Consider the following 18,339-nt stretch of genomic DNA (forward strand, 5'->3'; position numbering starts at 1 on the left):
TATGATCTCTTTATGATCAAGTGTGCGTTTCTAAATGTGTGAATCCAACAACCACCCCCACCCCGGGGGAAAAAAAAAAAAAACAGAAGAAAAAGAAAATAGGAGCGACAATGTTTATACAAGTGCTGACCCAAAACTGCGATTAGATATATGGCAGTTTCTACTGATGATGTTCACTTGCAGGAGTGCGTTGCAAAGGCAGAGTATGATGAATCTGAGCCATCCATTGTGCACAGGAAATGCTTCACGGTCTTCAGGTTGAGAGAAGAGTAAGCCGTGTAAAGTTGCTGCTTGAAAATCTTCTATTATCTCCCATGTCATTTTGTTGTTGGGGCCGTGACCGGGAGACTGGTGAGGATGGTAGTCAGATTCTTGCATTATCAAATTTTCATAAGCATGAATTGTTGACTTTTTGCACTGGATTGGCTTATCCAAATACGAGAAAATTTCCATTAATTTGGATGTTTCATTTGGGAAGTTGTTCATGCTTGTTGCGATTTGATCTTGTTGTTATGAGTGCAAATTGGATAATTTTCTAGCCCTGAGAATATAGGCCTGCATGTTTATTGCCCCTTCAGTTTCAAAGTTAAGCTCTAGTCGGACATCAGTCTCTCAACCCTAGTATACACTTAAATTCTGCCTCACCGGGCGTGGGGTTGGTTTGAAGAAGCTGTGGTTAATCTTATTATATGAATGGATAATTGTGGTACTTATTAGCTGTCAGTGCTTGCTGTAGATTGTTTTCCAAGTTTGAGTTCAATTTAATCTGTTTTCTTGCAGAGGAAACAGGACAAAAGAATAGAATGACCAATGAAATTTAGGATTAGTAGTTGAGCTTCAATCTAATCAATGGAATATGTGTTGTTATCCTTTTGGTTATACAAAACAAAACAATCTAGGCATTAGACTCAAAATCTGTTTCTCTCTTTGTTTTCCTCTGCATTTTTCTTCAGATTGTGGATGTTGAGTTAATTGTTTCACTGATTCAATGAACTTACTTTCCGAGACATGCAAGCAAACTCAGATGCATCAAAATTTGTCCATCTCTTTTCTTGCTTGCGTGCTTTGTAACAACTTGGCTTCTGAAACGAATTGACAGCGGCAATACAAATGTTTAACCACCAAACACCGTAGAGCTCTTAGCATAGCATTTCTTTAGTTACATCTGGGACTCAACACACATTGTGACAGATACAAGGAATCCTCAACTATTATTGCAAATACAACAAGATCAGGTAAAAGAAAATTTGCAGGCAAGTTGTCTACTCATCTCAATTCTATTTTAAGTCTCAATAAGCTTGCAAGAGTTGATCTGGCCTAGAAAGTAGAGAGACGGTAGCTTGATTCTCAGTGTCATGAAAAGGGTGATCTGCTTCTGTGGATATTCCGATGCCACAATCATCTTCCTGATCTCTCAAGAGGGGTCCCGATTCCCCTCCTAGAAGTTCCTCGTCGGGAGCCATGTTCTCTTTGAAACTCAGTCGAGCAGGTGCACCGGAGCTTTCAGGCATCTGGGAATTCTCAATTTTCTTGCTGGAGATGAACCTGGCATTTGGCTCAATCAGATTCTCATCTTTTGTGGATGAAATCTGTTCTTCCTGATTTCCATTCTCATTAAATTGAGAATTAGACCTTCCAAATGTTCCATGAGATGATTCTTGCAGAATCCCTTCTGCTGAAGAAGCCCTGTGGGAGAAGCTTCCAAAACCTTGAATCCCTCTTGTCAGCTTCCGGGCTCGGTCTCTCTCTTCCTTGAGAAGAGGACCCTTTTCAAGCAGTTGCAGTATCCTCTCAGATTTCTTCCTAACATTGAGGCCCCAGTTGAATCTGCATGTGGAAAGCACAGCCCCTTTGAGATGAGATTCAGAACTGAACAAAAAACCGAAAAACAGAACAACCCCGAACAAAGAAAAGAGTTGAAAGACCCTTTCTCATCAATATATTGAAAGCTTCCCATCTCTCGAATAACATCTCTGTCAGATTGGAACTCCTCTGCAGTACTCTCTGGTCCATGGGTCAACAAGTGCTCCAGCACAATCAGAGCGTTGTATGACAATCTCCAGTTGTTCCTATCAAACTTAGCCAATCTGATCCACAGAAAACACAAAAATTACAGAAACACAAAAATAAACAGATCAAAACAATCCCCCCAAGAAAAACAAAAAAAAAAAAAACAAAAACCTCTTGTGCAGAATTTCAACAATTCTCCAGTAATCATCAACTTCAAAAGCAGCCCGCGATATGGTCTTCAGCGTTCGCGTGTCCGGAGCCCATGGATTTGCGTTAGTGGCTTCTTCAGTCAATCTGCCAAAAACCCAAATCAAAAAGCTCAGTAACTTCTTACCAATTTCACAATTCTGTATGTAAGAAGCAACAAGAGATTCAAAACATTCATTTTGTATTCCTTTGAATGAATTATACGATTGCCATATTTAAAAAAAAAAAAAGAGTTACAAGAGATAAAACAAGCCTAAAAGTAATCTCTAATCAAAATCAAGCTCGAACTAATACTAAATCTTAAGATCTGGATCCCTAATGTAAAACACGGTTAATCTATATTAGGACAACTCACAGTTGAGCCGGTGTGACATCTGTGAGAGCCAACCGGGCCGTCTTGATCTTCTCCTTGAAGAAGAAGGAAGCCTGCTTCTTCAACTCATGGAAAATTGGCGAACCCATGTTGCCACTGTTGCTGTGAATCCCCCCTACCATTGACATTTCTGATCCGCGAATAAAACAGGAAACTAAATTCACAAAGAGGACGAAGCTTGCATCACTACTACTTTCGTGAAGGAGGTTAGAACAATAGAAAAATGGGCCTGCAACTAATCCACTTCCTGCAACTAATACTGTATCTGTATCTTTCTAATGGCACTTTGTAGATTGGTACGTCAGTAAGGGGCGAAAAGTTCAAAGAAATATTGGAAATGACGATGCGAGACAGGGAGATTCTAAAAGATTAGGTTAGTGTAAAGTGTCTGTATCTGCGTCGTGGGTTTTGAATCGATAGGAGACTGGGACTCCATGGGAGAGAGAGAGAGGAGAGCTGATGTCAACGTCAAATGAATTGCGGGCCTTCTTCTGGTTCTGGTTTGAATTTGAAATTTCGTGTTTGGCTAGTTCCAGGGAGGTTTTCACTGCTTCCAGGAACGGAGGTTGGTGTTGGTCTCGCGTTTCCGTCCCAATGGGCTGAGCCTTAGACGAGGATTTAGTATTGTGGTATGTATGGGGTCTCGTCGTAGCAAATTTCCTTACGTGTGTGAGTGTGATGGTCATTGTGATTTTATATATATATTCATTAGATAGGGTTGTGATATAAATGCGATGAAGACATAAAATATTTTTTAATACCAGATTTTTTTTTTTTATCTATGTTACAATTGCATAGTGATGCAACAATGAGTAGCTTAATATTCGGTTATTTTGGACTTAATAATTAAATTAAATTTATTTATAATAAGATCAAACCAAACTAAATTTTAAAAAATAAATTAATCATATTGATCAAAATAATCAATGTTGATGTAGCAATCACAATGGCCCAATAGAGCTAAATTCAAGACAAATTCAAAGACCCAAGAGATTGGAATAAATTCGAAAAAGACTCAAGGAGACTTGCCTAACAAAAGAGATCTTAAGAGACACTCTGATAAATTTACTTCTGCAACAGTACTCTTTTAGAGACGATCCATTCAAATCTTATCTTGCTAGGAATACATTAATTTACTTTCAAAATATGTATTAAATGTTATAAAAAAGGTTTTTGAGATACACTCTAATGACTTTTGCTTATGGAATTAAAAGAGAGCACTCTTTGAGAAAAGACCCCTCTAAATCTTACTTTGTTAGAAATGCATTAAGTTGTCTCCAAAATATATGTCTTAAATGTTAGAACAGACAATGGTAATTTCAATCTCAAAAGAATTGAGACTCTCTCATCTCATCTTCAAGGTTGTCAAAAATACTATAATAACTCTTTGAGTTCTCTTCTAATTTTTAATTGAACTCACTTAAGTATCGAATTATTTATGTAAGGAAAAATAAACAAATTGCGACCCTCTAACTAGCTTTTATCTTACAGGCTCTCGAAGATTTAAAAAATAATTTCTCAATTATAAAATTTATTTTTATATTTGGTCAACAATAAATGTTAAAAATAATTGATAAAAATTCAATCTAAACTTATTGGAGTCGCAATTTTGTGAATAACTTAAAATAAACATGGTTTTGGTCAACTTGGCTTATTTAATTAAAAATTGAAATATAAGTTTTGAAATCGAACAAAAATTGCTTCTTCTTTTTTTCTTTTAAATGGAACAACTGAATTTAGTAAAAACACTAAATAAAAACATTAAAAATAAGCTGTTCAATTTAAAAGTCTGATTTCGGCCAAATAATGCGATTTTATGGGTTGAAGGAAGAATTTTAAAAGTTTTCAAAATTTGAAGATAGAGGTCAAAAGGTTGAATTTTAATTATTTGGGAAAACACATCAAGTAGTGGAAGCCCTTGATAAAAGAAACAGATGCTCACCTATCAATAATAATAAGATATAAACTATATAATATTAAAATAAAAAAAAATAAAAGAACAAGATAATGGTGTCACAATATGTCATTTGAATTCATTAAAGAACGCGTGCGTCAGTCAGATTTATAAAGTAAAAAGTATGAATTTTGAGTTGTATTTTTCTCTCTTAAAGGTTAAAGGGGATTGCGAGTGGTTCATCAACTTAACTACAGTTTAATAGAAAATACTGAAATTTTCCTCGGGCACTCCCATAAGCCAGCCAGCCATAACATCCCGCTTGCTATATTTGTTTTGTTAGATTCGCGTGCTGGACTGGCAGTAGCAAATTGTTTAAGAAGTGGTGATTCTTTCTTTCTTTCTTTCTTTGTTATATGAGGAGGATTAGGTGATATGCTGTTGCCAAACCAGGTCTGGTCTAGCACGGCGACTGCCGTTCGTTGCCCACTTCTTTTTATTTTAATCTTATTAATAAGTTAATTTATGAACGGCGTTTAAATTAATAATAATTATATTATATTATATTATTTGGTGGAAAATGTCCAGCACCAAACAGCACGTGCCAATTCTGTACGTGAATTCCACATCTTCGGCTTGGCACCTGCTCTTAGCCGTTTGCTGGATCCAAATGTATTGCCGAAGATGTCAGACCCGCATCTTCTATTTGGAATGGTAATTCTAATAATTGCTCTTTAAAGGGTAATAGTCTAGGGGAAATAAGTATATATCTTTTTTAAGGTTAGATGTATTTAATATTGATGATGCAGAGTCGATCATCTTCTTCTGTCTCGAATCAAGTACCTGCAAAAAGGGTGTGGACTTGCTCTCCGTGATCCCTCTGACGCTCAAGTCAGTTCATAGGATTTTCGAGGAATATAATAGTCATGGAAGATAATAAAAAAAAGTCCCTTAGGAATTAGATCCCCCTATCTATAGAGACTGTGCTCTATTTATAGATGTCTGTTACCCTTTCCCTTAGGAGATAAGATATATTTCAAAAAGAGAGGTTGATCCCCTTTCCATGGGGAGAAAAGATAATATTCCCTAATAGAGATAATTCTTGGGATATTTAGAGATATTATTGGTTGATTGAATATTCCTCTTTATCTCTTGCTAGTTCAAAATCATAATCGAGATTATAAGGATAAGTGGAGCTCCTAAGACTTGACACGTGGCGATCGCATATTGGCCTTTACTGGCACATATGGCTCCAAGTTAATGGTAATCTCCTAGGGGTAGTACAGTAAAATTGCCCCCTATAAATATTCCCTCATCACTTGCCCCCCACTCCTTGAGCTGATCGAGTGAGGAGGTTGGGCAGCTGAAGGAGTAATTGTCACTATTTTTCTGAGCCTCTGTAAAAATGTTCTATTAAAAATTGGATTTGCAATCTCGGATGCTGAATTCGCTTTTCAAGTCCCACAATGCCCTTTCACTCTTCCCATGCAGAGGGTGATTTAGGTCGCTTGAGGTGATAGAGACGTTCGGGGATTTTCCTATGGTAGAGAAGGGTCAGCTCTCAAATTAGTACACATATATATATTTTTATTGTTATTTTTAGCCTAGGGCTGAGGCCATGCTGGCCGAGGCTGCGTGCCTCGGCTTTGGGGGCCTAGGACCGAGGCTATGTTGGTTGAGGCCATGTGTCTCATCTTCGGGGGCCGCTGGACGAGGCTGTGGTGGCCGAGGTTGCGTGCCTTATCTTCGGGGCCGTTGGCCGAGGCTGCATGCCTCGTCTTCGGAGCTGCTGGCCGAAGCTGTAGTGGTTGAGATTTCTCTCTTTCGGTTGCTTTCCAAAGCTCATAAAATCTTGGCCCTTAACCATTTAGGTGTACTAGGATAAGCTTTACTATCCATTTGAGACAACTTTTTCAGGTAACGTTGCTTGCTTAGCGAGAATCTTAATCCTTCGGGTTTCGTTGGAGGTTTTTTTCGAACCGAATGGGGGGTTACATTGAACCTTCTTTTTGTTTTGGGAGTGATTCCTGGAATTGATCCCTTAATTGTTAGGGGTGGTCCCCTTTAAGCCTTCGATGGTTGAGGTTCGTAGCACCGAACTCGTTCCTTAATTATTAGGGGTGGTCCCTTTTGGTCTTCATTTGGAGGAGGTTCGTAGCCTTCGAACTGGTGCCTTAATTAGTAGGGGTGGTCCCATTTGGTCTTCGATGGTCGAGGTTCAAAGCACCGAACTCGTTCCTTAATTATTAGGGGTGGTCCCCTTTGGTCTTCATTTGGAGGAGGTGCGTAGCCTCTGAACTGGTGCCTTAATTAGTAGGGGTGGTCCCCTTTGGTCTTCGATGGTCGAGGTTCAAAGCCTTGAACTTGTTCCTTAATTATTAGGGGTGGTCCCCTTCGAGCCTTTGGTGGTCGAGGTGCGTAACCTCGAACTCGTTCCTTAATTGTTAGGGGTGGTCCCCTTTGATTTTAAGTTGTCAGGAGTTCGAGGATCATATGTGATCCTTTTGTCTTGAGTTGTCGGGGGTTCAGGGCCCCCGAGGATCACTTCCGATCCTTTGTTTTTGAGTGTTCGGGGGTTCGGTGCCCCCTGAGGATCACATTTGATCCTTTGTTTTTGAGTGTTCGGGGGTTCGGCGCCCCCTAAGGATCACATCTGATCATTTGTTTTTGAGTGTTCGGGGGTTCGGGCCCCCCGAGGATCACATCTGATCCTTTGTTTTTGAGTGTTCAGGGGTTCGAGGCCCCCGGATGATCAAATCTGATCCTTTGTTTTTGAGTGTTCGGGGGTTCGGGGCCCCCCGAGGATCATATCTGATCCTTTGTTTTTGCGTTGTCGAGGCCTTTCGGACCCTCGGTCTTCGTGTGCACATGCTGGCTTGGATTTGTAGTTGATGACGAGATTTTAAAGAATATCCATATTTTATTTTCGCAGTTCGGCGAAATGCCTACGTCCGTAATTAAAGAATAATAATTTTTGTCTTCGCGATTCGGCGTAACGCCTACATCCGCAATTAAAGAATAATAATATTTTGTTCTCGCGGTTCGACATAAAATTTACATCCGTAATTAAAGAATAATAATATTTTATTTTCACGGTTCGACATAAAATCTACATCATCCGCAATTAAAGAATAACAATATTTTGTTTTCCAATTTTCCCTCTTGGGTGCTCTACTTCTTCTTCAATTTGAGCTATCATCCCCCGCTGCCGCTGCGAAGGAATATCCTCCAAGAAATAGGTGTGGAGAAATAGAAATCCCCAAAATCTCTTGAATATGCCATATGGCATGGGACAACTTGGTCATTGGATTCTCCTTCTTCCTCGCTGGTTCAAATTAAAACCTTTTGCCTCTGTTATATATCTAGCAATTCTCCAATAAATAATAGTTAAAACACTAGAATGATAAAACAAGCAGAATAAGCTTTAACTAAAGTGATATTAACGGAGCTTTCTCAGCGACCATGTTTGCCATTATCGCTGCTTGCTGCGGCCATCGTTCGCCGCTGAACGCCACTGTTGTCGTTCGCTGTCGTTTAGCCACCGTCGTGGTAGCAACACTGTTGTCGCTGATCTGCGCGTCACCTCCTCCATCCATGCCAGCAACTTGTTGGAGGCTTTCTATGCCCGCAGCTTCACCTCCATTGACGGTATTTTTCATCGGCGACCTTGCTTCATTCTTTGCCACCGTCTTCGCTTGTTGCGGCCATCATCTGGCTCTCCCATGGTGGCTTCTGGTATTGCCCCATTTTCCAGGAAGCTTCCCATTAATGTTATATATATAATATAACACCTCTTTTCTTACTCCAGGCTTCCACGATTAGCTTTTCTCCAACATATATATATATGTAGATAAATCTATGATTCTCTATGATCCTGCCAAACTTGCTCCTGCTTCCACAAAAAGTCTTATGATATATAATATATATATATATATATCATCTATAGAATGCCTACTGCTTCTGCTTCAACGAGAAGCCATATACACACAAATTGATGATTGCGCACCTAAATTAATGACTGATACATATGATGTCTCTTGACATTTTTTATTTTCTGTTTTTGCCAAGCATCCACTCGCAGTTTCTTCCTACGAGAGATTTTCTTGCTTTTTCTTTTTTTCAATTATTTTTTATTTTAAATAAAATAATAATTAAAAAACAAAACAGAGAGATATATAAATATTAACGAAAGAACGTACCATTAATGAGATTATTGCAAATATGTAATGTTTTCTTTCTCAATTGATTTGACTTGGCTTTATGCGGCTTGAGATTGTGCTTGATAGACAGAAAGGAAAGACAACGGCCCCACGGTAAGCGCCAATTGATGATGCAGAACCGATCATCTTCTTCTGTCTCGAACCAAGTACCTGCAAAAAGGGTGGGGACTTGCTCCCCGTAATCCCTCCGACGCTCAAGTCAGTTCATAGGGTTTTCGAGGAGTATAATAGTCATGGAAGATAATAAAAGAAGAGTCCCTTAGGAATCAGATTCCCCTACCTGTAGAGATTGTGCTCTATTTATAGATGTCCGTTAGCCTTTCTCTTAGGAGATAAGATATATTTCAAAAAGAGAGGTTGATCCCCTTTCCATGAGGAAAAAAAATAATATTTCCTAATAGAGATAATTCTTAGGATATTTAGAGATATTATTGGTTGACTGAATATTTCTCTTTATCTCTTGTCAGTTCAAAATCATAATAAAGATTATAAGGATAAGTGGACCTCCTAAGACTTGACACGTGGCGATCGCATATTGGCCTTTACTGGCACACATGGCTCTAAGTTAATGGTAACCTCTTTAGGGTAGTACAATAAAATCGCCTCCCTATAAATATTCCCTCATCAAATATATATATTATTTTTAATATTTAAATAATATAATTGATTGATTAAATATTTTAAAATATGATCTATTTATTATTGATTAATTTAATTATTTATATGCTAAAAATAAGATGCAATAAATAAATGGAAATAATATGCAGTTATGATCCCTAATCATAATCTTAAAATTAAAATTAATACTTCGCATTATCCTTAATTATAATATAAAATTAATTAGTCACATTATGCATTTATAATTATGTTTAAAAAGAATTTAACAATATCGGATTAGGATAGAGCTCAAAATAGCATAAATCTGTGTTTCATAACGAGCTACTGACTGGGCACGTACCATATGAAACCCAGGCCCACCATTGATCACTACTAAATGGGCCTGCTCGATTTAACAACCTTACGTAGATCAATCAACCCAGGCCCACCATTGATCACTACTAAATGGGCCTGCTCGATTTAAAAACTTTAAGTAGATCGATCAACCCAGGCCCACCATTGATCACTACTAAATGGGCCTGCTCGATTTAAAAACCTTAAGTAGATCGATCAACCCAGGCCCACCATTGATCACTACTAAATGGGCCTGCTCGATTTAACAACCTTAAGTAGATCGATCAACCCAGGCCCACCATTGATCACTACTAAATGGGCCTGCTCGATTTTAAAACCTTAAGTAGATCGATCAACCCAGGCCCATCATTGATCACTACTAAATGGGCCTGCTCGATTTAACAACATTAAGTAGATCAATCAAGAGAGAAAATAAAATAGCAATTCAGCCAATGCTCTGAAATATCAAATATATGTGCCAACTAGTACAAATTATAGCCCATAGGTGTCATTCTATTCTAGTTACTACAACTCAAGTGACCGCATTTCATTTTTCCTAATAAAAATGTTTTTGGATAATTTTATGTTAGGACCAACATAAATTTCAAAATTAGTAAAAATAAGGCTCCATTTATTTTAGTGTAAATTATATTTTTAATATGCATTTACATTTGTACGTGGCACTAAGATAGTTTATTTTGGGGGTTGGATGTAAATTGAACATGTGGGCCTCCTTGTGAGTCCGGCGTCGGCAATGGAGCCCAAGTAGTTGGTACCACTGACCACCACATGCGCATTTATGGAAGCTTTTACTGGGCGGCCCCATCCGCACCGTCCATCTCGCAACATCATCTACGCTCTCTCTCAGTGAGTAGTAGTAGTAGTAGTAGTAGTACCTACCCCCATCCCACCCCCTCCACCCAACATACTATAATCCCAATCCTTGGAGATCTGATCGTACGCTGCTCCCCAGCATCACTTCAAAATCAACATCCGACGGCACGAATAATCCGGGATTTCAGCTTTTCCGCTGACTCTCCATCCTCACCGTCCAAATCGCGGGACCGTACATCCTCATTACGTTCACTTTGCCAACAATCCCAGCGGCTAAACCGTAGAATCGCCCAGTAATTTGACCAAAGTAACCCTGAACCAGTCATTTCTCCGGCAGCCGGCGAATTGGCACTAAAGGAAAGGAATGGCCGAACAAATGGCTGGCGATGGAAAAAGATAAAAAGAAAGTGACAAAACAATAGTGACAAAATATTCTTTAGAAAAAAAAAACAAAAGGCGAAAAGCAGAAAGGGATAGCATGTGCTGGAAGAGTTTGGTCGGTTCAGGAAACTCTGCAAGAAACCGGAACTTGGCGGAAAAGAATGGCGGCTTTTATCAAACAAATTGTGCATTGTAAAGGATTGGATCTTTGGATTTGGATCTTCATTTCTGGCGAATTTTACCGAATTCAAGGCGATAAATCTGTTGATTTTCTCGATTTCGTTGTGTCCAATGAAGCAAAGGCGTCGCCTTTCTCTTTTTCCACGTGCCGGAAAGAACAGAGATCAAACTAGACAGACTGGTAGTTAAGAGGGAATTCCAAAATTCAAGCTTGAATTCAAGATTTTTACAACTAAGAAACGAATATCCAGAAGCAAAATCGGTGCAGTTCTGCCGATTTTATCATCAACATCAACAGAAATAATATCAGAACAACAGAAAAAATGGCCGCCTTCGAAGCCCCAATTCAATTACTTGTATGATAAATTCCAAATATTCAAAGAAACCCAACCAAAAAAATGATAATTACGACGGAAAGTAATTAATCTCATACCAGTACGTACAATCCTATACAGCAGATAGCGAGGAAGAGCCTCCGTACGCCGTCATCGGCTGCTTCCGATCGGATTTCTTCGCGAAAACCCGGCGGAGCTGTCAAATGACTAGGCGGCCCATGCTCTCCCGGCGATTTCTCCGGCGATAATGAAATATCGGGCGGCTCAGCACCGCCGCCAATATCAGTACCAGGCTTACTCCCCAGGATTGGGTTCTTCCCAAAGATCTCTTTGGGCAACAAAACCTCTGAAATCCCAAAAATGGCGACTGGGTTTTGGTCGAACACGGTCTGAGTCACCGATGCCTGAACGATTCCGGTGTTGATGGCCACCGAGCCGTTCACCCTCGATATGTTCAATGTGAATCTTCCGGCGCCAGTCTCTTCGGTCGCGAGCGTCGGCTGAACCGGGTTCACAATCGACTCGAGCGAGCCGAGCGGATAGTACGAGTGCAGCACGTGAAACTTCAACACTGTTGCCTTTTTATCGGCAGGCAGAGATTGGAAGCTCGCCGTCGCCGGCAGATTCGCGAAAGCGTCGTCGGTGGGCACGAAGAGCGTGACCCCGGCGCCGGCCTCGTCTTTCTCCAGGTCTCCGACGACGCCTGAAGCGTTCAACATCGAGGCGGCGACGTTGAAATTGTGGTCGTCAATGAGGGTCTTGGTGATGTTGAGGCCCAGCGGCGGCCGCGTCTCCGACGCCATTAGATCGAAGCCGAAGGGCACGAGGAGGGAACTGACGGCGAAGATTGAGATGTTGTACGGAAGGGTTTTGATGACGGAAAGAACACTGGCGTTGGAGGGCGAGTAGGCGGCGGGGGAGCGGACGGAGACGGCGTTTGTGGAAGGGTCGCGCGTGATGTTCACGGAGCCGAAGTTGCTGGTGGCACGGCCGGTGGTTTGGTACAAAGTGGTGACAAGTTTCCCGGAGGCCGGAATCTGGCGGAGGTCCTGCCAGGAGAGGAACTCGAGGAGGACGTGGTAGCGGACGACGTCGGCGAGGTTGGTGGAAGAGGGGCGGCGGGTCAGATCGGAGGACCGGAGGAATGAGTTGGGGACGGCGAGGAGCGAGATAGAGGAGCGGTGGCTCAGATCTCCGGCGACGGCGGTGGTGGAAAGGAGGTTAGCGAAGTCGGAGAGATCTGGATAGGAAGACAAGAGATTGGTGATGTTAATCCCCAAAATGGGGCTGAAACTGCAGGTGAGGATGAGCAAATAAAGGAATGTGATGGGGGCAAAACGGGAACTGAAGGAAGTAGCCATTTTCGGTCTGGATTTGAAGCGCACAGTTTTAGCGGACGGGGAGCAAAGCTTGGGTAAGCTAGCAAAGCAAGTGAATGATGCTGAGCAACAAAGAGAAGAGATCGGGAGTGATCCTCTGTGGGCGCGAGCAGAAAAGAAAGAGATGTGATGATGCGCCATGATGGATGGTGATCAATGATGTGGATGTACGCGATACATATATCATAATAATTAATCGCAAATTCTTAGAGGCTGATGGGGGGCTAGCTTTTGAGTCGTGGCCATTTTTACCCAATTATATATTGCCACCTGTTTTGGGCATTTAGTGGGGGCAGAGTGGGAACCATGGCATGTGAATCATTTCGAGCCACCCGAGCAAAAAGATAAAAAAAAAAAACAAAAACAAAAAGCATCCAATTTGGACGATTAAGTCCAACAAACAAATGTAAGCCTAAAAAATAAGGTCCGAGTCTCATCCTTCCTATGTGTAATAATAATATCAGCGGGAACAATTTATTATTTTATTTTAAATTAAGACATTTCACAATTATATTATAAATTGATTGTACGTTAATGGTCTTGACTTGGGTAATGAGAAATTGAAATGCAACAAAGTGTTATGCAAATGTCTTTTCATCACATCATATATTAATTAATTAAGAGAGGTCATTACTAGGAAATAGCATATAATTATAAATGAGCGATCATTATTTTTATTTTTATTTTTATTTTTTTATAATGTTTCAGTTGATCGGGTCAACTAATAAGCAACAATAATAATGATTCTTTAAAGTCCTCTCTGAAAGCTGATTTTTCTAGATTATTATTATGCATGCATCCTGCTGGTAAGCAATTTCATACAATATTATCTAAATACATTTTTACTTGTACAGTATGTCACGGAGTCCACATATATTTTGATTCGGTCTTTTTCTTTTTTCTTTTTTTATAATAACTATATATATATATATATTTCTAATAACAATAAAATTTGAAATTCTTATTTTTTTGTGTTCAAATCTACGTATCTTGAACTTGAAACCAAATTTAAAAACTATTCCAAATAATACAACCAAACCAAACCAAACCAAACCAAAAAATTCAAATTCCAAATAAATGGACTAAAATAAGGATATCAGTTTTGTAACTGACCTGCAAATTCGAATTAATTTGAATTTAGGTTTATATTCAAATAAACCCTTCAAGACAAAGACGGAGCTTAGAATATGTAAATGGAAACTTGCCCCCCCACACACATATATTTTATGTGTCATGTGATTTTTGATATTTTATAAGATTGATTTAATTTTATTAGTTGTACATTAATTCTTGAGCTTTAATTTGTTAATATTTTTTTTATTTTCCTCAAACCCTCTAAACTGTCAAACAAATTATTGTTTGGATGGTTTGAAAAATGTGACATTTTAGTTATAATTTGATAAATAATCAAATCATCATTATTGATTTAATTTAAAAAATTATTTTTTAAACCATTTACACCAACTATTGCACACCCCTCAAATTTACTTGGGATGCAATAATAAATTTGATAGTTTAAATTTATATAAATTTAGTAATTAAAAAAATCAAATTACTAAACAAATTAAATCAAATTGACTAAACAAATTGAAAAACGAACAAATTGAGCAAACATAAAAAAATAAAAATAAAAAAATGATAATTGGGTTGGTCTCAATTGCTGCTAACAAGTCGCTTGTTGGAGCAAAGGAGAAGGATCTGAATCAATTGAGACGACAATGATCGATAGGAGATTCAAGTTGATGGGAGTCAAAGACGACGGGCAAAGGTCGAAGACAAAAGGGAAGGTGGAAGGAAGGTCGAATGTGAAAGGGACTTAATTTTTCATTCAACTCACAAGTCGTTGGTTGAAGTAAAAAGAAGAGTCGAGAATTAGGATTGATTGAGACGACAACGAATGTCAAGAGACAAGGATGATATATAGTATTGATTGGAGAGTGGGACAATGACGTCAACGAGCGAAGGTGAAAGGAAATGTGGTGGAAGAAAGGTTGAAGATAAACGGAAGGGATTAATTTTAGGGTCTTCTCATTTTTTTTTCTTTTTTTTAATGCGATGGTACAAGATATAAACAACATCATTTTGAAATTTGGTTATATTGTGGTGTGATACCCAACAAATCCAAGGCGATGATGTTTTTTGGTCGGGTAAGTTGTCTATCATAGGCTTTGGCCCGGGATTGATAGGATGAAGAGAGGTCCAACCCACAAATAGGCGGTCCCGACAAGAAGATGGCCCAAGTACACTTGTCTTGTTTTTTTGAGGAAAGCTGGGCTTAGCCCAGCTGCTCAAAACATGGACTAAGCCCACTGATTCAAGCCCATTACTTGCCTCTTATCTAAAAGCTCTGATTCAGCCCATACTCTATCTTATCTTGCCCTAGCTGATCTGATGGAAGAGCTGCGACTTGGTCGCTGGCCGTTTGAAGCTCCAGGTTTGATTCTTCCTTATCCCCCATCCCTTTCTCATCTCTTCCGGATACCTAGGAGGCTGATCCTCATCTTGATGGCCTGCTATCTGTTCTTCGAGGGTTATCTATATCTATCGAGTATACGAGAAGAGTAAAAAATGTGTGCAGAAAATCGGAGAAGAAAGATAGAGCCGAGAGTGAGAAAAGTGTTCCTTTAGTGGGGTTGTTTCGCATCCTTTTGTGGGTGTATCATTCTCGGTTGGGGTTTTCGATAGAGGCAGATTTGGGTGTTGATCAAGGGGTTCTTGGGTTGTGCTTGGAACCGATTCTGAGTTGCCATTTGTGGGTGACGGACCGATCAACGCTGAGCCTTGGAAATCCATCTTCTTCTTCTCCATTGTCGAACAAACAGGGAGTTTTATTGTTCTTTGATTTCAGCTTTTGTTTTCTGCATTATTGCTTACTGTTTTGTGCGATTTTCTTTGCCCTAACGTTTTGGTTTCTTGTGGGTTTTGCGAGGATAAATCCCTATAGGTTGGTTTAATTATTTCAAATATTTTGAACACAAAAACATAATCGAACTTTGTAAAAATTAAAAATCGAATCAAACCGAACTGAATTGATAATTTTGATCAATTCAATTCAATTATTTCAATTAAAATTTGCAAACCCTAGAGAGGAGTCTCCCAAGTCCTAGCCCCAAACGCATCCCTTTGTTATTTTTAAGGCCAAACAAAAGAACTCATCCAACCATATATTATTTTTATTAAGTTGAGAACAATGTTCTTAATTACGAGTTGATTGACATGAGAATGAGAATAAAGAGATGCTAAAGAGTGAAGAGATGGAAACGAAGGGAAGACCATTCTTTTCAGCCCATTATTGGAGAATCTTATCCCCTCAACTCACAAAATCAAATGCTCCACTCTCCATCCCCATTATGTAATGTAGCTAGCTACGAATCATTTCTTTTGCTTTTTCTAAATAAATCCCTACATTTAATTTTAAATTAAACACCAAAAAAACCATGTTCTAAGATAATATTTATTAATTAAAATATAAATTAAAAAATAAAATATAAAAAATATTTTAAATTTATCTATCAATCATTAAAAAAGAAGTCACACAACTTCTTATCTAAAATTATTCAAATAAATTTATCTCTCTTACCTCTAAATAAATATATCTTGAATTTTATAGATAAGAAAAAATAAGATATATAGCTTCCAATACATTTTAAGAAATTTATCAAAATAATTTAATAAAAATATTGAGATATTTTTTAATTAAAAAAATATTCTAACTTTATGTTATTGTGCTATTTTTAACAAACACTGCGACTGACACTTAGCAAAAAATTAAAATAATCCAGGGATTTGAACAAGTGTAGGGCGGATGAGACATTTCTCTCGCCAACATCCTCTATAAATACGTGTCGGGATCCTCACAACTGAAACCCAAGGCCTCGTTTGGTGAGCTCAGAGTTCTAGCAAGTAGCACAACCCCATCGGATCTTCTCTTCCTCGACTAAGCAAGAAGGAAAATGGGCTGCCGCGAAGAAAACTGTGGCTGTGGCTCCGGCTGCACCTGCGGCCCCAGCTGCGGTTGCTCCGGCTGCAAATGCTGCAAATGAAACAGTACGTAACGTATGTACACAGTCTGCTTGTACAAATTATTAAATCATTAATTTTTTTATACATAGAAAAATACAACTTAAAATATGATAAATTAATCCAGGCATTCATTAATATATATATGTACGTAGTTAAAGTTCTCTTCTGGTTCTTCATGAACTAAACGATGGATGTTCATTGTACACGTCTGCAGGTGTGCCCTTGACGTGGCAGCTATGGTTTAGCATGCACGGAATAAAGATTTTAATGTATCAAGGTTTATGTTATGTCTAAATAAGATGGCCGTCAGCTTCTGCTAATCCAGTCCTTGGATTCTTAATTTCATGGATGTGTTTTTTTTTTTAAAGGCTATTTCGTGTCTTTAATTATTAAGGAGGAGGAGGAGGAGTAAGCCTATGCCTGCCATATTGATATACGCTTTAATTACAAATCACTAATATAAGTAATTAACTTCTACTTAAATTTTCAAATTCCAATTAATTCATAAATGAATGAACTTGATAGTATATTTCTATTCATTAATTAGCTTGTGAATTGTGAAACTTTTTAGTGGGAATCCACGTAAAATTAATTTAGTTTTTGGGTATTGACAAATTAGAGATTAAGGTAGACATCACTTATGATGAACTAACTATATTAAAAATGCAATATTGATGAATTTAATCGCGGAGACGTGAAATTATCTATTTTTGTCCTTTTATCTAAGTTACGGATGAACAATAATTGAACATATTATCGTGTGATCTCCACATGTTGTTGTCGAAAAATAATAATAAATTTATTTAACTAGAAAAAAAATAGTTAGATAATGCGAAGAGAAATTGTTGAATTATAATTTTTTGTGAATAATCGTTTATTCATTTTGTAGAATTTTTGAAGAGATTTTTTAATATCAAAATTATTTAATTTGTATATTGTGTACGACTGTATCTTAATTATATAAAAATTTATGCCTTTTAGCCCAAATAGTTATTTTGGACTTTTGGCTATTTTTAAGTTTGTTAATGAATTTTTTTCAATGACATAATATCGTCTAAACCTAAAAAAATTATTTTATTTTCATAAATTTCAACAAGAGTAAGAAATTTTCATAAAAAAAAAAAAGGTCAAATTAGAAATGAATCTAATGATATCCATGAACAATCCATGTTAATTTGTTTCCCCACTTTATAGCAACAAACGGATGGACGGCATGGAGGAGGATTATGAATTGGTCTATATAATGAATAACCCAACACTATTCAAATTTAAATGGGTTAAAAACAGAGAAAATATGATATTAAAATGAGGAAAATCATGCAGAAAGTCTTCTTTAATTAACAACACCCTAGGAGAATTTAAAAAAAAAAAATAAAATCCCAGGGACATGTGGGTGCAATAATCAAGGGTACGTGTTCTCATCAATCAAGTTTAATTTAGATGATAATTAATATTTTACTAAAGTATAAGATTATAAATTTAATTTTTTAATAATAATCATTACTGTATAAAAAGATTTGTTTTCATTTAATGAGATGATAAGCTTTATCTC

The 18,339-nt window shown here is 38.1% G+C and overlaps 2 protein-coding genes and 1 long non-coding RNA gene across 3 annotated transcripts; 1 reads left to right on the forward strand and 2 right to left on the reverse strand.

The window, feature by feature from the left end:
- Positions 1–1,080: 1,080 nt before the first annotated feature.
- LOC127796414 (epsin-3) lies at positions 1,081–3,067 on the reverse strand. The gene is made up of 4 exons (XM_052328550.1): positions 2,573–3,067; positions 2,182–2,304; positions 1,926–2,087; positions 1,081–1,827 (listed from the first exon to the last, which is right to left on the reverse strand). Exons 1-4 carry the CDS (start codon positions 2,716–2,718, stop codon positions 1,290–1,292), a joined length of 969 nt encoding a protein of 322 aa, XP_052184510.1. The 5' UTR covers positions 2,719–3,067; the 3' UTR covers positions 1,081–1,289.
- A 7,021-nt stretch (positions 3,068–10,088) lies between these two features.
- LOC127798068 (fasciclin-like arabinogalactan protein 4) lies at positions 10,089–12,898 on the reverse strand. Its single transcript, XM_052331368.1, has 2 exons — positions 11,484–12,898; positions 10,089–10,869 (listed from the first exon to the last, which is right to left on the reverse strand). Exons 1-2 carry the CDS (start codon positions 12,744–12,746, stop codon positions 10,642–10,644), a joined length of 1,491 nt encoding a protein of 496 aa, XP_052187328.1. The 5' UTR covers positions 12,747–12,898; the 3' UTR covers positions 10,089–10,641.
- Positions 12,899–15,183: 2,285 nt separating this feature from the next.
- Positions 15,184–17,107, forward strand: LOC127797722 (uncharacterized). The gene is made up of 3 exons (XR_008022270.1): positions 15,184–15,198; positions 16,547–16,811; positions 17,002–17,107. It is a non-coding gene; the product is annotated as an uncharacterized LOC127797722 (long non-coding RNA).
- Positions 17,108–18,339: the final 1,232 nt, after the last annotated feature.

This window comes from Diospyros lotus, chromosome 3, assembly GCF_014633365.1.
Source record: "Diospyros lotus cultivar Yz01 chromosome 3, ASM1463336v1, whole genome shotgun sequence".
NCBI lineage: Eukaryota > Viridiplantae > Streptophyta > Magnoliopsida > Ericales > Ebenaceae > Diospyros > Diospyros lotus.